The sequence below is a fragment of the Polyodon spathula genome, chromosome 36 (genome assembly GCF_017654505.1).
Source record: "Polyodon spathula isolate WHYD16114869_AA chromosome 36, ASM1765450v1, whole genome shotgun sequence".
Taxonomy (NCBI): domain Eukaryota; kingdom Metazoa; phylum Chordata; class Actinopteri; order Acipenseriformes; family Polyodontidae; genus Polyodon; species Polyodon spathula.
In genome coordinates this window covers 3,285,562-3,311,220 of record NC_054569.1, presented here as the reverse complement: position 1 = coordinate 3,311,220, position 25,659 = coordinate 3,285,562, and the positions used below count along the sequence as shown (strand labels likewise).

The following is a 25,659-nucleotide window of genomic DNA, read 5'->3' as shown; positions in this document are numbered from 1 at the left end:
AAGCATGAAGGGCTTGTCTAGTTCTTTGTCTCCCAGATGGTCTATACAAACCCATTCCTTTTGGTCTCATGCCATTCAAAATGCTTGCACTTGTCAAAGGTCAAACTCAACAGAACTTATCAAGAACTATATCTAACCTGAGGCATGTGCAAACTAGCACCTCCTTCTCTCATCTGTCCTGGGCTTGTTCCAGGTTGACCCTGTTCTGGGTCGCTGTCTTTGAGAGCCGACCTCAGACCTTGCAGGTGCCTATCGGTCCCACTTCATTAATAATGTCAATGAGTCATCAAAAACTGACAAGCATTGAAAATGTGACCTTTCGAAATTTAACATGAAATACTGTACTACTGTTATGTCTTGAGTATGAGTTTTGCGATATCATTTTGATCTAAATTACGTTACAGTTTTTGTTTTGTTTTTTTTATCAGAAAGCAGGCTTTGTTGGCATTCCGGTTTATGTACGTTTGCAATGGTCGTTTCAGAGGAGCGTTTCTGTCCGGATTGAAACCTGCTTGTCCACATCACTCTGCAAGCCTATCCAAATTAAAGGGTCATTAATAACATGTTCATATTGTGGATCAGCCCAGGAGGCTAAGCACAGAATAAATACATAAAACAGCAGGCAGCTGTATTGCGCTCTACCAAACCGTACCACTGATAAATGTGAGACACCAGAATAGCAAGAAGAAAAAAAAAAAAAAACTGGCCTACTTACAAACACTGCAGTAAAAGTGTGAAGTGTTTGCCTGGAGTTACTATCATATAATTGTTACAACGCGAACAGAACATTAATTATACACACTTAATGAAAGATTAACAGCAGGTGCCTCCGAGAGAGAGGAATAAATCTAATTTAAACACCGAGAATCAACCTTTAAATGTGTTAAAAAAAAAACCTAGCCTTCCCTAGGGTGCTGCATCCTTTTGACAATATTGGCATGCCAACATGAATGAAATATTTACATGCCCTAACATTTAAATTATCCTTGATCAGATACCGTATGTGCTGCAGCACCGCGTCTGTAACGATGCTCCCAAGAGCAATGTGCCCAGGCGATCATAATGTGATCTGAGATTTGCAAAGTGCAGAGCAGGCGTTTGACTCGTTCGTGAACTTCATAACAGCGCAACGGTTTCTCTCTGCAAAAACAGTTTGAATGATTTTCATACGAAATAAAACGAACTCGTAAATTCAAGTCATTTTTAAGAACCCACAGTAAGAGTACCGTGCGTGGGGGCTGCGGGTTGTGTGGGTTTCTTAGGTATATTCCAGTCTGGTCGGACAGGCTTGACGGCACAGAACTTCGGTTCCTACTACAAGACAACTCGGATGATGTGCGCTTGCACTGGCGGCTTTAATTAGTGTTAGTTTCAATGCAAATGTCAGCATAAAAATGCGTTGTGAAAAAAGTCACACCACTGATTTATATGTGAAAACTAGAAAGCTTCCAGCTGGAATTCAAGCTACATGCCAGGATAATGAAGCCAAGTGCATTTAAAGTGGTAGCAGCTAAAAAAGGAATCCATACATGTTACCTGCATACACCTCTATTTGCCATACAGGTCTGAAATGTGCAGCTTTGAAAGAAACACATATTTCCATTTTAAACTATGATTTTGGGTACTTGCTTCAGCCATTATTCACTGCCTGTAACTTTTTCAACCCTCAGGGAAACATTTTCTGCTGTGAGCCTCAACTTCAGTCAATATTACTATCTTACATTGTCGTGTGTGTTTGTAACAAAGGAGTACATTACATTACCAAAAAGAAAATTGCCAAGAAATTAATATGTGTTTCTATTGGGTTATAAAAAATAAAAAAAAAAATAAAAACTGACAGAAGCATTGCAAATAAAGAAAAAACAAAACCCAGCTATATTGCACATTCAGTGCTATTATTTCAACCTCAAATGCTCAATCAATAGCATGCCCCCCCATGAACAATGTCACTGGGCTGGGTGTCGAGGAGTTCGGTTTGAGCTGTGCCCAGCACTTTCCTCTTTGTATTGATGAGTCTAGGAGTCCACAGAATTCATATTTGCTCCTGTCAATACCAGTTATCTATTTTAGACTGCATTTCTCTCTCTCTCTCTCTCTCTCTGCCAGTGTGTCCGGTGAAACTCAAAATGATCTCTACTTTCGTAAGGGCCACTCTGCACTGTGTCCTTTCATATTGACCACAGATGTGATCATACCATCAGGATGCATTCTGTATAGGAGTTGCAAATAAATCACCCGTGCGAGATGGAGAGCTGGAATCTCTATCCTACCTCTCTCCCACCTTCTCATGCTGACAAACCAAGATTAACGTTAACAAAATCCTTCACCGACAGCATTTTCATGTATGTAATATATCACTTCCTTCATTCTCAATATTAACATCAGCATTGTATTGTGCTGCAGTAAAGATTAATTTCAGACAGTCACAGCTCATCCCTTTCTCCCCCCGCCAGCTATTCAATAAACTAGGTGCAGTCTTTATTCTAGAGGGAGCAGAGGCATCCTACCACTCGTGGGCAATAAAAAAATAATTTCATTTGAACAATTTTTTTTTTCTTTTCTGTACTGTACTGTGTTCTTAATGTATTATTCATTAAATTTCCTCGGTAGTGTAACTCACAATAAAAAATAAAAAATACAAATCTGATGGGGATGTCAGATTTTTTCTCTACAACTACTTCTTGCCCCATAGTTTAGAAAAAAAAAGAATCTGACATTTTAAGAAACCTTATAAACTCTAACCAGCATGCGCTTCCTGTAAAATGCTAATAGTTAAAACAAAAAACTACTATTTTAAAAAAATTTTTAAAAATTAATAAACAAATAGAATTGAATGTCTTTAAAACATCTTCTTACTGCAATTATAAGCAGGAGTATGTTTATTTTATGTAATAGAAAACAGCTTTCAAAGAGGGAGTATAGCTGAAAATACATTAAGGGTATGTAAACAAACTGGACCATCAAGCTTTCCGCCCAAGTGTACCCATTTTAGTGAAACCGAACATGATTCTGGGACAATGCATCTTTTCCTATGGAGATGGGTTCACAGTTACAGAACCCCTGTATAGTATAGCTTCACCATGTAACCATGCTTAACATTATTCATTCTGTACCTGCAAGGCGCATTTCCTTATGCTTGATAATTACTGAAGTATGTTTAACACTTACCATGCTTTTACATGCTGGTTTATGAGAGATTCACGATGCAAAGGGTTTGGCTGTGGTACTGTGTGCAACACACATTCACCTTTGAAATACATCAACACTGTTAGTCCCTTAGATTCCAGGGACTGGTCCATTGCACCTGTCCTATTGCTCAGATAGGATTTCTTTCTGAGAATCAAAGTTCTGTGAAACGCTGTAGTCGAACTCAATCCAATTAGCCTTAAATGACTTGAACAGTCTCGCTACAGTAAGCAGCCGATTTAAAATGATAATATGTGTTTCGAGGAGCATTCCCTGATTAGTTGTGATTGTATCGTGACGTGCATTACCATAAGAAAGAGCCTCTGTGTGGCTTTGTTTAATTGTGACAGCTTGCTGTTTGTTTTACTAGCTGTCACACTGTAAGAGTGGGTGTATCTCAGTCTCTCAACCAAGCCACTGAGGAAAACAGCTTGCTGCTCCACACCACATCCAAGTCGTTCTATACTACCCTTGTTAAAACCGCTCAAAGGATGTTTCAACTCATCAATGACATCCCTGTATATGCTAATGCATAACATATTTATTGATATTGGCTTAGCAAATGCAGATCCATTGATTTATGAGCATCGTGTGTCAGTGGTGTGTCCAGAATAGTTGCTGCTCTGACCCTGTGAAACACACAGCCACTATTTGTAGAAAGGACAGAGCGTGGGGCTTCTAGCTTGCAAGGAGACAGTGCCCTATATCCTCAGAACGACTGTGCTTTAGTGTGGTGCTAAAGTAGCACAAACTGGAATAAAGGATCCTGCACCGATATCTACTGTCAAGACTGAGTAATCTTTCCCGTTTCAGTAATAATACGAAGAACTGGCTCAGCTTCACTTTTAGAAGGCACAGCTTGATTATACCTGGAAGGAAATCTTATATTTGAAATGTGTTACCGAAGGAATTGCAAATCAAGCTGGATGTAGCCCAGATGGTGGTGTAGCGATTCCCAAGGAGAAGATCCCTGTTTTTGATTTTCATAACCCTGGTGAACACATTTGAATTATCTCCGTGTTGATATAGAATTCTGCAGCGGTTCACATCAATTGAATACTCGCCATCCTCTTCTAACAAACTCTCCCTTAGAAAGACCAGACCCCTGTCCTCGTTACTGCAGACATGCACACTTCCCAGCATCTACTGAACCTTTAATGTAAAAGCCTGCATGTACCATTAATCTATTTACAGTATCACTGAATGTGTTTAGTTGTAATTTGAATACTAGTGGACTGACTTTTCCACAAACATCAGCCTGGGTTCTCATACTTGTGTGTATTCTCTGATCAGACAACTGACACATTGCGTCAGAACAATACAGGGTAAAATGTCCCTTTTAACTGCAAAAGGAATTGGCATAATTAGACCTCAACAGAAAAATGGTTTATCTTCATTTCTTTTAAACCGTGAGAGAAAACAATGGATCTGTTTTTTTTTCCATTTGTTGCCCTGCTAGACAATGTATCCTAGCAACTCAGTGCCATCAGGCCTCAAGGCAAACTGTATTTAACCTAATTAATCTTGCGTTTGCGAGAGTGGTTTATCACCCAGATTCTGAGATCTCTTCACTAATCTAAACCCCAGATTAAAGAAGTTTGATAGGACTTTATTGAGTTGGCTCCTGTAGAGCGCTCCAGATTTGACAAAACCCAACTAAGTCATAGGTCGCTTACCCAGTACGAGTGTCCTGCAGGATACACACAACCACGGATTGATAACGCACTGCAAGAGAGGCACACTGCACTGCATAGAGTCGGGGAGGAAAGGGAAATCATTCGAGCAGGTATTGCTGTAAACAAGCTTTAAAAATGATTACTCTCCGGACCGCCTAATTAAGGGCCCTGCAGGCTGGCTTAATGAACCTGGAGATCCTTTTTAAATGACCCTGGCTGGCATGCAGCATGTGGGGACCCTTCTCAGCAAACCCCAATGGGAAGGATGGATTCGTCGCGTGGTGTAAGAGACCCCCCTCAATTGCAGTCACCATGAACACCAACTCAGTTCTGCAATGGCCAATCAGCAGAGCTGGCACGAGCGGGGAAGGAAACGTTAATGGATTCTTACTGGGGGGGGTGGTTTCCAAGCTGTTAAACTTAAACACTAAATAGAACATTCTTCTTCTTCTTCTTCTTCTTCTTCTTCTTCTTCTTCTTCTTCTTCTTCTTCTTCTTCTTTTGATGTAAGTGGCTTTGTGACTTGAATTTGTGAAATGACATTATGCTCGGATATAAGCATACTTGACGAACAGTGCACACAGTACTGTAGTGATGATAAGATTGCTCTTTTAAAATCTATTCTTTTTTGACGAGAACTACAAGTTTTAATAGTTGTCCATAATAACATACATGTAGGAATACTTTTTTTTTTGCTTGTTTTGCAATGCAGTATCTTCATATGTAAAACAGGATTTCTATGCGGTACAGCACAAGAATATTCAGATCACAGCTGGTTGACCTATTTTCTTTTTCTCATTTGACGAGCTCAGGATCAGCAAGACTGGCAGCCAGTTTGAGAACCAGCTCCTTAACCAGTTCCTTCTTATATATACAGCTATATTTTCAAAATCTAACATGAAATGCTGTACTACTGTTACGGCTTCCGGTAGACTTTCGCGATATCATTTTTTTGTTTCTTTGTCTATACAATATTAAATAATGTTCAATTGTGTTCATATACATTTTTATTTTAATTATGTTTCCACTCTAAAATTCTAGGTGATACAAAACTTGTGTCCATAGCTGTACATGTGAATTGAAACAAACTGACCAGTAAGGCTTATTATAACTTAGTTTCCTCCCCTGTATCTCAGACAGCCAGTCACACCACTCTAGTGCTCCTGAAAGCAAATCAGGGATTTTATTAGGTTCTGTTGGTTTCTATGGTGATATCCTCCAGTGAATATTCCTACTCCCATCCCCTCTTCCTGCAGGTGCTACAGGGACAGGAAGGCATCCTCTTAATGAAGCTATTTTTGGATATCGTCAATCAGACTCCACCTGGGGTTGTGGGAGACTGGGAGAGTGATGCTGCCTAATTGGACACCTGACAATCGCGCCTGTCTGCATGAGAATCTAAGCAGGTTATACAGCACAGCGCTCACCCTAGGGACAGCTAAATTCTTCAGATCTGAGAAAATGCAAAATACCTTATATAGACTATGCATATAAGAACACGGGAACATAAGAACATTTACGAACGAGAGGAGGCCATTCAGCCACCGAATCTCGTGCGGTTCCTAGTAGCTGAATAATCTGAGAGGATCCAAGTGTTTCTGCCTCATCAACATGACAGGTAGCCCATTCCATACCCCCACCACTATCTGTGTGAAGAAGTGCCTCCTTCTTCACTGCACTTCGTTTTCAGCTGTGTTCTCCGGTCCTGGTTCCTGTACTGAGCTTAAAGTAACGGTTTGGGTTAACTATGTCTGAGTTTTTAAGATTTTATACACTTCAAACATATCCCCACTGATTTTTCTTTGTTCCAGTCCAAATATTCATTCCTTTCAGCCTTTCTTTGTAGCTCAGTCCTTTAAGCCCTGGGATTAGTCTGGCTGCTCTTCTCTGGACTCTCTCCAGGGTTAGGGTTAGGGTTATGTGTCTTTGGCGTCGTGGTGACCAGATTTGGACACACTAAGGATGCATATATTCTAAGATGCATTGGCGTGAAGGTGAGCGTCCAATTTTCAGAAAATGTCAAAGCTTTCTTTTGAAAGCCATTGATATAACAAATAAAGGCACATAACCTACCTTGAACTTAATCCTGAGACAAAATCAGATGGGCACGGGACGTTCCAGAGCATCTACCAGATAAAAGGTACCTGTATCTTTTTAAGTAGTGACAGACAAGTGATTCTGCAAAGAACGAATTCCAGAACGTTGCATGAATAAGACAACAGTTGTTGCGCTTGTGTTCCTGTGGTTCTAAGATGACGTGTAGGGATCTGCTTTCCAATGTAAGGTCAGCACACACCAAGACCTAGCCTACAGACAGACACAGTAAAGAGTGCCTTCATCTGGTCCACGGGAACGGAAATTAGCTTCACTTGAACAGCTGGATTTGTATGCCTCTTTGATATGAAAGGTTACACTACCTTTTTCCGAAAATAGATTCCAGGCAAAAAATACCCCAGCTGCCTCCCAAAGCATCCTGCGACAAGGTTACACTTGTCTTTGTTTTCACTTTTGTAACCCAGTTTTAAATCAGAACATGAGGTGGCTTACATTGTTTTAATGTCAGTGGGCTAGCAGTTAGGAGTAAATAAGCTAAGAGGAGACCCCTAATCCAGATATCTAAAGGTCTTTTTTTACAGTAAGGAACACCTGATTTACTCACATTTTCATCATGGGGACAAGTTATAGTGTCAGTGGGCACAATGTGACCTTGTATCCCCTCAGCACACTCAGAGCTCACCCAGAGCGGAGGCTGTGAAGAATCAAGAGACGACCAAACTCATTTCATTAAAACCTGATTTTAAAATACCTTGAAATAAAAATAAAAAAGGCTTTTCTGTACACCATTTAACAAGGCTCTCTGCTCCTGGACGTCTTCGATCAAACCACACTCGGGAACGCATGCTATTGATCAGCAAGATGGTAAACCTGGGTCTTACTCTTTATTTAGTATAAGGGGGCGGGACTGATATAAACACGATAGAATTGATAGGAATGATAGTTATTATTGTTTCTTGTCTTTTGATATCCCAGCAGCCGCAGTGTTCTTGCCGTAGGCAAACTCAATCAAAATGATCCCCTGTTCTATGACGCTATCAACGTGCAGCATTCACAGAAATACTGCATTCACTAACAACGGACTAGCAATCACATGCCCTTCAAGGAAACTGGCTTGAATATCGCCATAGAACAGGGAATTAAACAGATCGTATAGCGTCTCTTTGTTATTAAGAACCATGTTTTGAAGCTCCGCATCATGTCAGGATACAGTATTTCAATGTAGACTGCACACAGTACATCTCTAAGTATATAAAGAACACATTGCCCCGAATTCTCTATTGAATTGCATTCTTGTACTTGCGTCCTAGCCATTAACTATACAGCATGTAGCATAGTGTTTCGGGATTTCAAACTAAAAAGATTGGAAATAAAGCCCACACATGTGGATATTAACGTGTAAGAGCACAGCAACACAGCACACCATGCAGACAGAAAGAAAGAGACACAGCAACACAATATTTTAAATAGCTGTTCATTTATACCGCCACCATTTCTTCAAAGGTGATTAAGAAGAGTGAAGTCCAGTTATGCTGAATAAATCATATTGTTTTACAATAATTCAAGACAGCCACACTGGATCAAGCAATACAACAGGATATTATAACAGGCACTGAAAAACACACAGAAAAACCTGCAATGTATAAGCCCACACTGCTGCGTAAACCGGCTGTTCCTCGCATGACTGGTTTATTTGTTCCCTGGCATTATTCTGCAATCTGTAAGCTGGATCTCTGTATTGAAAGTCATGTAATAATAACTGAGGAACCTAAAATACTTTGCAGACTGGTTATTGGGGGCACATGGTGGCCCTATATTGTGTTTAGCAGGTTGTTCTATTTTTTTGTCCAAGCCCTGTACAGTACCTTACAAACTTTAAACTCAGTGATCGAAAGAAATTTTGCACAGCAGTTTGATTCATTCCTGGTTTTACTATGAGTTTAATAAGACACACATGAGCTTGTTATCTATACACTGGGGCTAACAAAACCTGGAATGGGTGAAACTGCCATGCAACAGGAGTCTTATTTCTAGCCCTGAAATTCTGGACCAGATTACCTTCAAAAGATGACTCTTTCAGCTGTTACTATTTGCAAAACCTGGCTGGAATTTAGTAGATTTAAAAACAATTTAAATGTGCAGATTCATGACCATTTTATGAAGGTATAACAGGGGTAAAGTTCTCACATAAATCATTCAAAACAGTTCTAGAAAATATATGTAAATACATAGATTTGTACTCAGTAATTATACTATATAGAAGTCATTATCATTTTATTTTGCTCTGTGATGTATCTTTAGTATGTTTTATTTAACATGATTTTTGTATAGCAAACAGCTTCACCCAGTGGTCAATTTTTGTAACTGCGGTGAATGTCAAAAAGTAAATCAAATCTGAATTCGCTGCATGAGCAATGCCATTACAGATATGGTTACATCTCTAATTGTCATTTGGTTCAAATAGAATGGAAATGCCTCAGTAACATTAATAAAATATATCTATTTTCATATTAAATAAAGTTTATGCTAAAGAACCTGATTGTTTTAATTTATCTTCTGTATTATTCAGGCTGAAATAGACGTGTTTAATTTTGCGGTTAATGAAGTATGAATCATCTGACTGTAATCAAACTCCAATTTACAATCATTGACATGCAATAATGATTCATTTAATTAGAGATGCAGTGTTGCCTCTTTATAATCGCAGTTTTAATCCCAGCCACGCGTGAGTTTTGATTTATTTAGATGCAACCAATTGCACATGACATGATCAGCTAGTGATTTTATCCCACTTGGTAACCCAGCTACAAGTGTACATTTGCATAGTAATGTTGCAGTTTTCCCAAGCTTTTCCAATAGTTACTATACATTTAACATAGTTTTAGGCTTGCTTTACCATAACTCTCTGGGCTATGCTATGCTTTTACTATGGGAAACACTTCAAAGGGAAAGTACCGCTCCATACTTTGCATGACCTATTTGTACACTACATGCTTATTTGTTAAATATAAATGTCCACTGGGAATAGAACTATGTCACCTAGGGACACTGCACCTTTAAATAAAGTCACGGGCATTTGTTCAAACAATTACAAACAGAGCAAGGGAAGGAGATGGCTTCACTTCTGCACGCTGCAATATTTAGATGACAGTTTTCATTTGATTCTCTCATGCTAACAATCACATCCAGGAATAGAAACACAATAATTTACTCTACCGTATTGTCAATGTCAGCTTCAGTATTCTCCTTTTCTTCTGCCTCTCGTTCATGTCCTACTTCCTCAGCTTTGTCTACAGCTCCCTCATTCCCAGCCTTATCTTCAGACTGGGCTACTTCTGTTTGCTCAGCTGGGCCCTCTGTTTCTTCCTCATCTTCCTCATGTAGTTCTTTGCCTTCGTTCTTGCTTTCGTCTGCTTCACCTTCCAACCTTTCTGCCAGAGCTTCTTCTACAGGTTCCTCAGATGTATCTTCTGACCGGATTTCAGTCTCCTCACCTGGGACCTCAGTTTGTTCTACAGGTTCCTCAGCTTTATCTTCTGACCGGATTTCGGTCTCCTCAACTGGGACCTCAGTTTGTTCCTCCTGAAGGTCTTTTTCAGTGTTCTCGCTTTCTGCTTCTCTTATTTCCTCCTCAGTCTCAGCCTTATAATCTGACTGGTCTTCTGTTTCCTCAGCTGGGGCCTGGTCTTTTCCATCAGCCTCTTCAGTCTCAAGGCTTGCTCTCACCGTATCTCCTCCATCTGGATCCTCTTTTTCCTGCTTCACATCCTGATCTCCAGCTTCCTCCTCAGTATCTTTCACTAATTCTTTTTCTTCCTCCTTTTCTGCACTTCCATTCTGAGCTTTGGCATCAATAGTGGCTTCTGCCTCTGTCTTGAGCTGTGTCTCTGTTGTTTCATTCTCACAAACCTCTATTTCACTGTGTTGCTCTGCCTGGTCTATCGGTTGAGTTGCATCTACAGGGGCTGCAGAACTTACTTCGTCCTGCAGGTCCTCCATCACTGGTTGAGCTTCTATCTCTGGTTCAGCTTCCATGGCAGTTTCAGCTTGTTGCCCCTGGTCTTCTTCTGCCTTAGCTTCATTCACAGTAGCAGCAGGATCAGCTTCTGCTTGGACCATCGATTCTTCTGAAGGCTGGTCACCAGTTTGAACCTTCCTTGGGGTCTTGTGATCTTCAGTTGCGTGGTCTCCTTCCTCAATCACACTTTCCCCTGCACCAGTTGCAGCCTCTTCTTTTGCTGCTGATTCCAAAGTTTCTTGAGCTGAACCTTCTGGTTCGGTAACGGGATGAATCTGCAGCTCCTCACCACAAATGTCCTTGTCTGCAATGCCGGCGAATAAAAGATCAAGGGATGGCTCCTGTCCCAGTTCAGTTGCACAGACATCTCTGTTTGCTGGATCATCAGCTTCTCCACCTCCCATCAGACCGATATCCAGTTCCTCTGCACAGATGTTGAGGTTTGCAGTGCTGGTTGTTGCTGCACAAGCTGCTTCTATTAATTCAGTGTCAACAGGTTCCTTATCTTTACTTGATGTGTCTCTGAATAAAGATGAGAACATTTTTTTTTAAGGATTCTTGCTACATTTTATTTTTAAAACATTTTACTTTGCAGAGAAATACTAAATTAAAATTAAAATATTAAATTCTAGCAACACAAAGATGATTTTTTTATCTTTAATTGATGCTATTTGGGAAAAAGCTTTGATTCTATGTTTTTTCAGAAGCTCTGAAATATGAAACCCAAGTGCAAACCCTGCTGGGAGGGTGACCTTATCTACAACCCTCCTGGGTATTGTGGGAGCATCGTTGCATTCATTGCGTGATTATGACTAATATCCCAGCTCATTGCTAAAGCAGGTCATAGAAATCTTTACACATTCAAAATGCCCGTGCTTTAACTGTTTTAGGCAGAAACAATTGCAAGTGAATTTTGGTGGCATAACAATCAGTGGATTTGCTTGTGTTTGTTAGCGTTGTTGAATGCAAAGTGATCTGGTTAGATAATGAGGTATAGTCTTGTTTGTCACAATATTTGTTAAGCACAAATGCAACAGTACTTTCCATGTTAACTCAATATTACACCAGGGGCATTCATTGTTTGAGTTTGCCGCACCCGTAAATAACACATTTGCATATGTACTGCTATATATCTTTCTAACAACAGTGCTACTGTATAGAATTAAATGCAATTTTCCTCAACTAAATCAATGTAATGATGAGAGCATTTGGGGTACAGTATTTGAAGAATTTACACAGTATTGTGTCATACATTTATACTGGAATCCACATATTGCTAATACCCATTGCATTCTAGATGTTTTATTTTGTTTGTTAGTATTATCCTAAACTTTATTATTGATAACAACAAGGTACATATTTCCCTTGAGGGTTACACAGCAATGGTGTTACTGCATTGTGAGATTTAATGTCACTCCTAGCAACATGGCACAGTGACTATTGTTTTATATAGCTGTATCTATGGAGTGGATTGTGTTGCATCCTAAGTTTAATCACAATTGGAAGATGATGCTTACATAAAGGTGCCTCCACTATATTCCTGTAGATGGATACTGATATGCATGCACTATAACATAATCTCCCTTACTAAATGTGAACTGACTGTGTTTATTTCAACAGCATATTTACACAGCCACTACCAGAACAGCCTTGACAGCCCTTTACTCTTGGGAACAATGGTGGTGTCTCATTTAAAAAGGTTTATCACTATTATTAGTTAGTTGTTTCCAAAGAGGCATCCTAAATAATATAATGTCAAAGTTGGTTGTGTCACCAGACATGTTTTCAGGTCTGATTCAAATCTTTAACCAAAAATAGTTAAATTGTCACTGGTTCACAGCACAGCAGCATAATAGTTTCCCAGCTGAAAAGATTTTCATATGCTTTAGTTTGCAAATTATTGTTCAAAGGTGCAGGTGCTAACTATACTGATCTAAACAACACAAACAAACAAACAAACAAACAAAAAATGTAACAAATCAGCCTGGCTTTCAAGGACCTGAACCAGGCTTACATTCTTAAATAGATAACTTTAGATGACATGCTGAGGGTATATGACTGCAGTTTATCCTCATGGTTTTTATGTATAATTTCTAGAAATGCTTTAGCTGCAATGTCATTGACACAACTGCCCTAATCCTTTTGCATTTTAAAATGCAATTTATAATAAAAATGTTTTAACTAAAAACTCTATGATGATGCGCTAAGAAAAAAAAAAAAAAAAAAAACAGATGCAACCCCCCCCTTAGTAATGGAGCCCTATTTTGAAGGACAAACTCAATTTATTTTAATAGCATAAATCAAGAATAAAACAACACAGGGTATTTACTGGACTGTTCTTTCACGCTTCTTGACAGTTAATAAGTTAACACACATTTAAAATTGTTGTGAAGCATGAAGATGGTACTGAAATTAATTAAAGGTTTTTAAATGAATCCACTTATATCTTCAGTCTGATGCTTAAAAACATACTCTGCACTACGCAAGGATGATCTTTTATTATTAAGCGAATGCAAGTTTGCATGCTGCCATGGCCCTCCCACACACGCATACTCCCCCACACACACACATACAAAATCATACACCCATTCCCTGTCTCCAGTATTAATTAAATGAACTGAAGGCGCAGTCCTGAAGCAGCTACTGGTGTTTGGAATTAGGGTAATTATTTTTTTTTTCTGTCCTCTTTCTGCTACTGAAGATGCAATTAATCATGCCTTATGCCACTGTGGTCTTGTGAATCTCAGAGAACTAAAGAACTGAATGGGTCTTCATGGGCTTGTCTGTTAAACTGTGTGTTATACATAAAATGTTTTATTATAGGGTAAGGAGTTTTTATATGCTTAACACACACAAAAAAGTGCCACAGTACACAGCATCTCACTTTGCGTTGTCTATACTGCTGCCCCAAGAGATGTCTCTGAATATGTCTATGCACTAAATCTGCGCTGTTCTGACCTTAATTCATGAACTACAGCATGCATGTACGGTAAATCAGTCCATCTAGTGCTCAAATGTTGCAACAACACTCAGACACACCTTAATATATATTTTGAAATATGTAAATTATTTTGCCCAAAAGCCATCGTGTCGAACATAGGCTCACATTTGGGTTTTCAAACGAAAATGAATATACTGTACTGTGAAAATACATACTTTGTCTCCATGTGGTCCTATAAAAAATGTAGACAGCAAATACCATACACAGTATTTCTGGTTTGATTTTGTGTTCAAAGTATTATACTGAAAATAGTTTGCCTATATCATTTGTTGAATTTTATAACTACATTTTTCCTTGTCAAAAAGCTGCTCACACTGACTAAATGCTTAGCATCCAACTAAAATAATATGTCTCACCTTACAAACTAATACAAGCATTTATTATAAATATTGCATGGACTTATTACAATACAAAAATGAAATCTGTGCCTGTCCCTGTCCTGCTTCTGCACTCAAATCCTTCCTACAATGGCAGTGTGGTGATGGTTCTTTGGCTGTCTGCTCTTGTCTGGCTGACATGTAGAAAATGCAACTCACTCATTTTCAGATGTTGCCGATTTCTTCAACGTTTGCCGGACTGCATAACCTCTATAGGAAGCCTGGATCTTTATGATGGCTTCTTCTTTGTCAGGGCTGTCAAAATCCATTTGTTCCCCTGCCTTTGTGAAAAGAAAAATGGTTTGAAACAAAGGCTGACTGGCCCAGTTGTTTTTCTACAAATGGTAACTTTAATAGTAAAACCAGAGAAAGAATCGACACAAAGTATTTGATGCCAGTCTTGTTGCAATTGAATATGCTTTTGCATACTATAGCTAACGATCAAGCGGCAACTCTCAAAGAGCAACCCTTCCATGGCAGGAATTACACTTCAGTTTTATTAAGCATGGGGTTTGCTAGGACTTTAAATAACACACATAAGATTTCAGCCACCATAATAACACTTTGCAATATATGATTATTCTCTGTTCTGGTTGTGACAATAGTACTCCACCTAGTGGTTTAAATCTTGAATAGTTATTTCGAAGTAAATTAACCACAGTGATTTCTATGGCCACCATACACAGGGTGATTTAGCAGTTCATGGCACGTACATCTTGCTTCCTTAAAACTTTTTGTGATTCTTACTTACCTCTCCACTTAGCAAATGTGAATCTGACTTTAAAGGAAAACAAAAAAAGAATGCAACATTAATATAATGAAGATGATGTAGATAAAGTGGTGATTTACTGTATGGTTGACTTCAACATTAAAATCTAGTGACCTTGGCATAGTAACAATATATTATCCATACTCTTTGATTTCATACCTAGGCTTTCTCTTAAATTCACACAGTAAATAAAGCTCAAATGGTTGACTTTTTAAATATATGTGAATTGTACTATCCTGTGTTCTACATGCTTTCCATCTGTGTCCAATCGCTTATCGAAGTCTTAAAATATCAGCTCCATCTGAAATATTTCTGTATCAGCATAGGTAAGCTAGCTAATTATTACAATACAAATACAGTAACAACAATGGAGAGACAAACCAAACTCAGTTAACACACTTGTAGATTATATTATACCCAAGATAGGTAGACAGCTATAAAACAGAGATTGAAATTGATTATTTAGCTGGTAAATGGCGACCTGGTTTCCTTTAAAATCCATACGTCTGAATGATATTAACATTTACCTTAAATGCTTGGTTATTGTAGAACCTGTCTTCAATTGCAGCACCCCATTCCACTGGATCTATGCCACTTTCTAGAAAATAATATTTTATTTTACTCCCCCATAAACACTAAATATTAGCCACTGGGCCATATCAAATAAATAAATCAATACAAACACACAAAGGCAAAATGTTAGCAAGTATAATAAAGTCCCATAGCCACCAACTGTGTTTTGTAAATAATACTAGTGTCAATAAATGAATACATAAATCAATAAATACACGAAGGAAGGAGTGCATGCTTACTCTCTCTCTCCAGGAGCAGTCCTCTGAAGTACTGAGCAGCGAATGCGGGGATGTCTTTGGGCTGCTCCCTCAAGACCTCCCTGGCAAGCCCCTGCAGGACGTTCCCAAACCCCCGGGGAACGCGCAGCGATGTGTTTGAGAAAGGCACCGACATCCTCGCTGCTTACAGCACTGGTGCGCACACGGGTTTCTAGTATGAAAAATAAACTCGTTTTGTTTTCTTCACAGTTTACTGCAGCCACCATATTCACATAATGATGACACCTGACTGGCTGAGACATTGCATGCCATCTCTTCTGGATTGCATGTGATGAAAACGCATGGTCTGCATTTAGTGACCTATGCCTTCTGCTAATTACCTACAGCCCTTAATACAGCGATATTTATTTATTTAGTACTATTGTTATTATTATCATTAATGTTCATAATAAATAAAAGGTCGCATCAGAATAGCACTACACGACCATTATATTATTCACTTTATATATTTGTATGTTTTATCTATATAATTTAATCCCAGTCTTTGGAGTTTGTTGATTAATGAGATGAATCATTTCCCTCCAGCCTACAATTAGCTCTGCCGCGAAATCCCACATTATCATCTCTATACTTTATCAGAGCAAACGTGTCTATTTTATAACTGAATTGAGTGCTTCTGTTTTATAAAGTGCGGTGTTCTGTCTCTATTATACTGATGTTTTTTTTTTTATTTACACTCGTAATATTTCTTACCCTCTGTTTGAAAAGCAAGCCGCGGTTGCTGCTGGAGTCGTCTGCTGCTAGGCAACGAACTAACGCGCCTCCTTTCCACGGACACTAGAGAGGGACAAACTTCACGTAGCGCACCGTGAGTTCACCCGGGCTTTCCACAAGAGAGCAAGCTGAATGCTTTACTATAACACAATGCACAGTGTTATTGCATACTTACAAAATATTACAAAAATACATAGAAGTAACATGAAGAAACTTCCAACTTCCTCTAAAATAGTGGAGAAAGGTTTCCTATCCTAAACTGCAAACGTTCATGTTGTAAAATAATAATAATAATAATAATAATAATAATAATAATAATAATAATAATAATAATAATAATAATAATACTACCCCTGCAAAATAAATGGTCATGGTTATGAATAAGGCCCCGAAAACAGTTTGAGTTTCCAGTAAGTATATGAAGACCAGTACGGTTGGCCTACTGGCTGAGTATATTTGGCAGATAATATAGTTTCTGCACTTTAATACATGTAAAACCGAGACGCGTACATTTAGCTTCAAAACTGTACAATGTTTTTGTAATTGTATTTGTTGTCTTATTTTGATATAGTGCTTTTATCGCTGTTTTCACATGAAACTTAACAAAAAACAACAACATCTGATCAGCTGCTGCACCTTCCCTTTCCAGTTCGTGGTCGTGTTTAACTACGTGTTATAACCGCGTACGCTGCTACTCGTACGCTTCATTTCTATCATTTTGCATACTTTTAATTTAGCATAGCAAATAGTAAAATAATATGGCAGGGTGCAGAAAGACCGCGGGTCACGCTCTTTACATGGTGCGGAAGGTCGGTTCAATGCAAAGCTGTACCCAGGTGTCAGGGTTAGGGTTAGGCATTGATACGAATGGTTTATGTACTTCTCATTAAAAAAAAAAAAATGCTGGTCCCAGTTCCATGCAAAGCACACATCAGTTGATTGAACAGCTGCCGAACTTCCTGCAGCAACACAAACAAAAAAGATCACAACCAGTCCACATCTGATCAGGGTGGTTCGAAGAGGGGGGGTCCCGGAGGTGCAGACGCTGTGTCTGTAACGAAGCAGAGCGATCAACGCATAACCGAGACTATAAAACAATGCTGCACTGTAATATGTGCTGGGCTGGGCTGCACTGGCACTTTGCAGTCATCTAGAAAGAGGAAGCACGCTTGTTTATAATTTGATCATGTTTAGAAAGTGGCTGGTCCTCATCGCCCCCATCCTGACACAGACCCCTTTCAGTTTCTGTTCCTGCAATCCTCTGCCTGTAGAAATTGCTCAGAGGTGCTGAACAATGCTTTGAAATCCCCTTTCTTCACTCTCAGTAACACTAACATTATACAGTTTACTGATAATACTTTGGTTATGTGCATCCATATATATATATATATATATATATATATATATATATATATATATATATATATATATATATATATATATATATAATTTGAACGTGGTTTCACACTTCATGTCCATGGCCCAGCGGAAATGGGCTTAAATAGATTTGCATGCTAGCATGGCAGCAATGGCATTAAGGAGCTATATAATCAGGCTATTTTAATGCTCTGAATACCGCCACTCTTTAATTCTGTATAAATCCTTCTAGAGTGTCCCCCAGAGGCGATTTGTTGACTCATTTATTACTATTACAGCATACAATAACATGACAGTGAAAATAAGACCACTAAAAACGAACCCTTTGCTGTATTGCAGCCAGCATACTGGCTAATTGATTACGTGGTCTAGACTGTTATACTTCAGAAGTGTTTCAGTATTGTTAGGAAGATATAGTTTATTATTGATGATCGTAACACAATAACATTATTTATTCAGCTTAGACAAAATAAGCCCCCAAAAAATTATCTGGAAAGGGATGTTTTGGTTTTGATCAGCTTTGCTGTAGCATGTAACAAAAGTTTAATAATAATAATAATAATAATAATAATAATAATAATAATAATAATAATAATAATAATAATTTACTGAATTATCAGTCCAGGCTAGAAATTGCAAATTTGTCTTTAAAGACAAATGCAAATGTGAAATGAAGACCAAAGTGACACCGTCCACTAAATGAACTTCTCAGAGATTTTTAAATTATATCATAAGCATCTTCTGCCTGTATTTTGACTTAAACAAGGATTTAAAAAAACTGAGCTGTCCTAATTATTTTGGAGGCCCACGTACTAGCTCATCAAACAGCAACAATAACAACACAGTCCAATTCAACTGGAGAAGCATTTCCTGTCAACAGCAACAAGACAACAAGGGCAGAATGTACCACATTTAATAAGAAGCCAGTTAAACACATCCATATAGACCACGCAGAGCATGCTTTACAGTGAAGGATACTCAGGGTCATAAATATAATGTATTGCAAATAGGGACCTGCATAATTCAGGGAATTTATACAGGAAACAAGGGTAGAAGCAAGAATGAAACTGTTTCTGCTGTTCAATTATAAGGAAGTTTGAAGCAGGTACAAAACAGAAATACTAAGAGTGAAAGTAGTTGCTAATTCTTTTTTTTCATTTTTACAGTCCTGTTTTGAGAGAGCTTTTTTTTAAATGTATTTTTTTAAAAATTCAATTTGACGTCCATTTTTTTTCAATCAGATGACAATTCCGTTAATCTAAAAAAAAAAAAAAAACATGACTGTTTGGATAATTAAAATAGGCCTCTTTGTGTAGCAGAGCAACCCAAAAATCTAACAGTCCATAATAGTTTCTGTCTAGAAATATCCCTTATAAAGGTTTTGATGGCATTTTTCCATTTGTTATCATGCATTTCCCATGGCTATGCCATAGTTTACCCTGGTTTGCAATGTTTTTTTTTAATATGCTTTACCACACCTTGCTGGTCTTTACAATGCTTACCAACGCCATACTTTCACTGTGCTTTATTACACTTTGCTGTGCTTTTAGGTCCAGTTGAACAGACCTAGTTGTTTCCTCTGAGTCCTGCTGGTGTAATCTCCCATCTGACTTGACCTCAATGCAACAGACAGTGCATGGTTTGCGTCTCAAAGTAAGATTGAAAGTATTGATAGCAGCAGAAACCAATTCTTGTAAATGAGCAACCGACCAAAAATAAAAAGAGGGGATTTAAAAATACATGAAATAAAAATGTTAACACGATAATAAAACCCTGTGCTCTGGGAATTTCTGTAGATTTTAAATTTAAATCGCTAAATACAATACAACACAAATACATTTGAAAGAGGTCAGCGTTTTGTATGAGTGGCGGTATTTAGATCTGTGACATTTAGACCATTAAAACAGCCCCCCCCCCCCCCAGGTTTTTGTCATCCCCGGTGTGTGATTAAATGACAAGAAAAATATGGAGCATTTATTGAACAAACATGCAGTTTATTGGAAAAGTTATTGCATTGTCCTTTCCTTGTGTTGGGTCCAGGATATTTTTACTTCTTTGCAGGTTACAGACAGTTTATCAGGGGCAGGTGACTGTTGTTTTTCAGTTTGCGAGTTATCCTTTAATCAGCTTAGAGTTTGCAGTGTGGCACTACAGTTTCACACGATTTACGACAGCGAATGCAATCTGTTATGCAGAGTGGCGGAGCTCCAATCTGACGTCTGCTGTTTTCTCCAAAAGGTGCATAAAGACACAGTGGTCACATCTGTTTTGATGAATTAAACGCTTGAGAATACTAGAGGTAGCATTTGCCTGAATACACTAAATGATCATATAAAAAGGGTATTTTTGGCTGTTTTCAGCCTCCCTAAGCACTGTATAAAACAGAGGCTTGCTGGAGTTTCTATATGCATGTTCATTTTGTTTCTGATTGGCTGATGGTGCCCGGAAGGGGTGTGGTTATGTAAATTGGGCACCCGTTTTTCCTTGCTGGGTTCTTGTTGGAGTCTTTCTGCATTGTTCAAGAGTTCTTCCCTTCACCGTATTTCCTGTACAGCAGTAAAGCTGAGACAGTAATCACAAAGAGGGGGTATGTAACCATTCTGACCGGGATGGAACCTAAAAAAGCAAAAACATTATTCTAGAGGCTGGAACCTTGCTGCATTTCCTGCACAGCAGTAAACTGGTGGTACTTTTTAGTTTGTTTTCCACTTGCAATCCGTTCTCAGTTCAAACTATCTCTATAATTGCTCTGAACCCTTGGAATTCAACAGTTGATAGGAGATTCATTTTTCATCACTTACTTTCCGGGTTGACACGAACCTCCTGCTGCACGGTTCCATATGCGTTGCTTCCTCGACACCAGTAAACCCCACCATCGCTCGCCTGCCTTTTCATTGTTGCAGTGCTGTTTGTTCCATTCCCCAGTACTGCGTTGCTTATGTTAAACCACACGACCAGGGAAGCTGGCTCACTCTCCACAATACACTGCAGTTCCAGATACGACCCAGGGGGGCAGTAGAGGGAGCGTCCCACCAGAGGCTGGAACCTGTCGCTGGGAGACAAACGGTGGTAAACCATCTGGTTTAGGGGGGGATCTGCAATGACAGAAAATAATGAGGATAAAACAACTCCATTCTCTTCTCGCCCTCACCCAGAACCTAAATGGCCTGCAAACCCAATTCATAAACTATTAAAACTGTTACAAAGTGCACAAGACTGCAATGAATTCATTGGCACACCAATGAGATTTAAACTGGAGATGCATGTTTCAGATGTAAATGTTTACGACTACGATGGATGGAAACCCTTCAATCTGAATGTATTAGCGTTATCAAAACACCATGTAGTGCCATTATATAGTACATGTCTATATGGCTCTTTTAAGGCTGGGCTGTAATTTATATTTAATCCAGTCCTAGGTTATTAAGAAAATGATTACAAAAGTATTTTCAATGTAATTTCTGTTGCAATGGTACTTACATTTTACGCTCAAATGGGCGTCTCTTGATATTGACGTTTGGAGTGCTACATGGGTCACGTTACAGGTGAATACCATCTCCTGGTCTTTGGCTTTTGGGAAAAGCCGAAGATGACTGTTGGCAGAGAAGGAGCCGTCTTTGTGTTTCTGATGGCGGTCAGCTTTGTCACCGGAGCTCACCAGCGCCCCCTTGTGAAACCACTCTATGCCAACGCTCGCGGGGTAAAATCCACGAGCGACACATGTTAGCGTAAAGCCTGCACCTGCCACCACCTCTTCTGCACTTTGATAAATGCTTACGGAGGAAGGAGGCGCTGTAGGGTGAGAAGAGTGAGAATTGGTGTGGTTGTTCGCGTCTGTGACTAGCTCACAGAAGCTTTGGGATTAATTGGTTAGTTTGGTACAATCACTGCTATACCCTCTGCACATACAAAGTGTGATTGTGAAAGGATTGCATGGCATGCAGTTGGTTTCAGTGCATGTTGAATCACAAATTATTGAGGTAGTGTGGATAGGTTACAAGGCTTTCTAAACTTTCTGTTGTAGAACAGCTGTAATATTGTGGCTCAAATTACTTTCCCTTTTAGTGATATTTGTTAGTGAACGTTTCAAATCATACACTGTATTCCTTTCCAGTCCAACGCTGGTAACAATCCTTTTTTAGTGGATGTAGAAAATGATTTTGTACTTTACCGTAAACCTCTAGTCTAGTGCCTTCTCCTTCGCTGTTCACAGGTGATATTGAAGATGGAATCTTAACTTTACAGTTGTACACTCCAGAATGGTTAAAACTGATATTTGGAAAGTGTATCGTCACAACGCACTCAGATACTTTGTGCAGGAGCGCCAGCTGAAGCAGCACACAGGCAGTGCTGCTGTTATCCAGATAGTGGTGTTCTCCTTCTCGTTGTCTTTTGTACCATTTGCCATACACCCTATTATCCCCGGTATAGTTGAAAGAGCAGTTCATTGTGACAGAATCCCCTTGTAAAACTGTGAGATGTGAGGGCTGAGAAATCTGCAGTTCATTGGCAAGGAGACCTAGAAAAATACATTTTGGACATTTTAAGCCTTCTGATGTTGTAGAGACCGGTCAGCAAAATACTGCTGCCCACTTGATTGCAGTAGCCTATCAAAAACACCCTTGAATTGATTTTTTAATTTTTCTCAGCTACAAAATGGTTTCGGTGGGTGGTTCCTAACCTCCCAAACAGCTGACGCAGTGAGGCTAGCAGGTTTCAGGCAGGGAGGAACACTAACGAGAGAAACGTACACTGTGTGTCGATGCCATGATTTTCTTTCCCAGCCTTTCATCTGCCACACTTCAGCAGTTGCCTTGGCTTCACAGGTCACGATGTCTGTTAATTCCTGTGTTGCCCGGCAGTGGATTGATAAAGGCCAGAGATAATCTACCATTATCATAAAACGTCATTTGAAAAACACCCACACTGTTTTACTGACATTTAAAACATACAGAAAAAAGAAGAGATTACATTTTGTACTTGATTAAAATGTATATTGGCACTGCACGTGAGATTTTATATATATATATATATAGAGTAAATCATTTATCACTTTACAGTAGTGTAGTTCCATATTCCTGCAAAGAAAACTATACAAATTTTAAAGCATAATCCCTTATTAAAAATGTATATAATATATATATTTCAGTTTTTTATTTTTCTTAAAAATATTTCCCAACATAAAACCAGTGTCACCTTACAATAATTGATTTTGAGTTTAAGTGTTTTAAAATAAAATATCGAACAGAACGAAATTTCAATGTACCATTTGTAATTCAGTAATATGAGAGAATTGGTCAGGGGTCTGAATACTTTTGCAAGGCACTATATATATTATATGATATATATATATATATATATATATATATATATATATATATATATATATATTTCCATGTTGTGTAACGTTTAGTTTTTTTTAAATTCATTCTTAAGAAAATCAAATTCAGTGTTAATTAGCATACACAATGAATACAACACTAACAAACTAGACAAAAAAAAGAAGTTTCTAGAGATTTAAAATGATTATTATTTTTTTATATATATACCTGTGACACACAGTAGCCCCAAAACAGCAGTCAGCATCCTGAAAAGTGTAGGTCTTGAATGGATGTAAAATGAAGGTGTTTAGTGCCTCATTCACTAGCTCTACAATATGCTTCTATATTGCTTTTACAAGATGACTTTTTGTCGAACAAAATGCGGCTCATCAGCCCTTACATCAGAAAGGAAGTTGTGGGTTTTCTTCTGCAAGACCAGCCTCTCTTGGACTTCTTGTTATTGCCACCATCTGATTTAAATACTTTTTAAAAAAAGTTTTATAGCCTGTTTATCAGTGTGTGTATATGTGTATATATATATATATATATATATATATATATATATATATATATATATATATATATATATAAATTGTATTATTATTTCTGGATGTATAGTAATTGTTAGGAATTGTTGTATTGTTATTGTATTAAGTATGGCCTACTTAAGTCTCTCTTTGCATGCACTATTGAGATGTACCTGGGCAGGCCCTGCAGGCACAAAGTGAATAAACTAAACTAAGAGTCTCAGTTAAATCCTTGTTACCAGGATATACCACAGTCTATAAACAAGTATGTGTATTCACAAATCACCCGGCTGTGAACGCAGCGTTGGAGGTGGCAGGATCATGCAGCAGTCGATCACTGTACCTACATTCGCCATGTGTAGTAGAAAAAGTTCACATACAGATGGTTGTACAGGCAGACAGACTCCTCCTACATCCCTACAATCTGATATTTTTAACATGGACACTTTTTTTCTTTTCTTCTTCGAAGTCATCTTTTATCACAGTTGTGTTTCTCCATTCAATAAATCACTTCATGTTGAAGTTGTGTGCATGCTGCACATCCCCAGGGCTTTCAGGATGTCTTCTGCACACTACCTAAAGGTTCTGTTACATTAACACTCGAAGTGTAGCTCAGAATGAAAACGGTTAGGGTTACGTACAGGAAACATGCTCACAGATTGTCCATCCTGCTTGACTAGCCAGTGCTGTTTTTCAAATGAACAAGAATATATGCATATATATATATATATATATATATATATATATATATATATATATATATATATATATATATATATATATATATATATATATATACATACATATATATAGCAACAGAGAGCGAGAGACACACCACATTCAAATATAAGATGACTTTAAATAAAAACCCTTTATTTTTTGTGCTTATTTTCATAAATACATACACACGTGAAGTGAAGACATTTTAAGGCACCTTAGAACAACATTTAAAAATTCAGTTGGGGCAACAGTGTTCCTTTTAAACTTTATAAAAGTCAACAGGACGGTAAAGTAGCTGACATAGGAAATGTTCCAATCAAGAAGAGTACACTAGTTAAGACATCTGCTGATATTTCAAACCTGTAGCGTTTCATTCATTGTCACCTATATTAATTATATCAGAGTCGCAATCGTTTACATTAACAGACAGGACACAGGCATTACTGCGTTCACAAGGGCATGCAGAATATAATACAGATGCTTTAGAATATTTCAAATTTGGTTACTATACCAGCATGCTTTGCACGTTGCAGTAATGCAGGGTAAGAATATGTTTTAAAATGGATTCATTTTTTATATTGGCATAACATTAATTCACACACATTTACACATGTATCCCCCAGCTATGTGTCTCTCTTTTTCTGGTGTAATTTCTAGAATAATGTGGTTGCATACTGGTATAATCCCAAACTATTCCAGACAGTATTAAATTAGTTTTTTCAAATAAATAATACAATAACGCTACAGGACAGGTACTTCAGTCTTGTAGAAACACGAGTTCTTTGAGTTGAATTCACAATTCTAATAGCAAAATATGTATGAGGATTCCCAAGAGGACACCTGTGAAGACAATAACAAGAGGTATTCACTTGACTGGCATCGTTTCTCAGTAGCATAATCCATTAACCAGCAGTTGACAGACCCAGTAGTAATCAATGCAATGAAATTCAAGAAGCAAAAAGACTTCAAATACAACTTTATGTGCAAATTATTACAGAGTTAAATTAATAATACATGCATTGAAAAAAAAAAACTTTTATTATACATATATTGACAATGCCCAAGGC

General features: G+C 38.2%; 3 protein-coding genes across 3 annotated transcripts in view; 1 reads left to right on the top strand and 2 right to left on the bottom strand.

Moving 5' to 3' along the window:
- The window catches only part of LOC121303959, a 37,677-nt gene extending 31,454 nt beyond the window's left edge, over window positions 1-6,223 (top strand). Inside the window, exon 11 of the mRNA XM_041234861.1 lies at window positions 6,119-6,223. Within this exon, the coding sequence (XP_041090795.1) occupies window positions 6,119-6,223 (105 nt within the window). The remainder of the gene's footprint in view (window positions 1-6,118) is intronic.
- Window positions 6,224-6,942: 719 nt separating this feature from the next.
- Window positions 6,943-16,668, bottom strand: spa17 (sperm autoantigenic protein 17). Its single transcript, XM_041234860.1, has 8 exons — window positions 16,627-16,668; window positions 15,895-16,084; window positions 15,610-15,680; window positions 15,065-15,091; window positions 14,473-14,594; window positions 10,134-11,457; window positions 7,522-7,611; window positions 6,943-6,948 (listed from the first exon to the last, which is right to left on the bottom strand). Exons 2-8 carry the CDS (start codon window positions 16,046-16,048, stop codon window positions 6,943-6,945), a joined length of 1,794 nt encoding a protein of 597 aa, XP_041090794.1. The 5' UTR covers window positions 16,049-16,084; window positions 16,627-16,668.
- Window positions 16,669-19,964: 3,296 nt separating this feature from the next.
- Window positions 19,965-23,739, bottom strand: LOC121304054 (tyrosine-protein phosphatase non-receptor type substrate 1-like). Its single transcript, XM_041235016.1, has 5 exons — window positions 23,574-23,739; window positions 22,196-22,543; window positions 21,505-21,816; window positions 20,826-21,119; window positions 19,965-20,640 (listed from the first exon to the last, which is right to left on the bottom strand). Exons 1-5 carry the CDS (start codon window positions 23,608-23,610, stop codon window positions 20,543-20,545), a joined length of 1,089 nt encoding a protein of 362 aa, XP_041090950.1. The 5' UTR covers window positions 23,611-23,739; the 3' UTR covers window positions 19,965-20,542.
- Window positions 23,740-25,659: the final 1,920 nt, after the last annotated feature.

Coding starts and splice junctions, on each gene's coding strand:
- spa17 (XM_041234860.1), bottom strand. CDS start 16,048: ATGTCGGTGCCTTTCTCAAACACATCGCTGCGCGTTCCCCGGGGGTTT. Junction 15,681..15,894: donor ACTGCTCCTGGAGAGAGAGA/GTAAGCATGCAC, acceptor ATTATTTTCTAG/AAAGTGGCATAGATCCAGTG. Junction 11,458..14,472: donor TCGGCAACATCTGAAAATGA/GTGAGTTGCATT, acceptor ATCTTTATTCAG/AGACACATCAAGTAAAGATA.
- LOC121304054 (XM_041235016.1), bottom strand. CDS start 23,610: ATGCTGACTGCTGTTTTGGGGCTACTGTGTGTCACAG. Junction 21,817..22,195: donor CACTAGACTAGAGGTTTACG/GTAAAGTACAAA, acceptor CTCACCCTACAG/CGCCTCCTTCCTCCGTAAGC. Junction 20,641..20,825: donor GGTTCGTGTCAACCCGGAAA/GTAAGTGATGAA, acceptor TTGCTTTTTTAG/GTTCCATCCCGGTCAGAATG.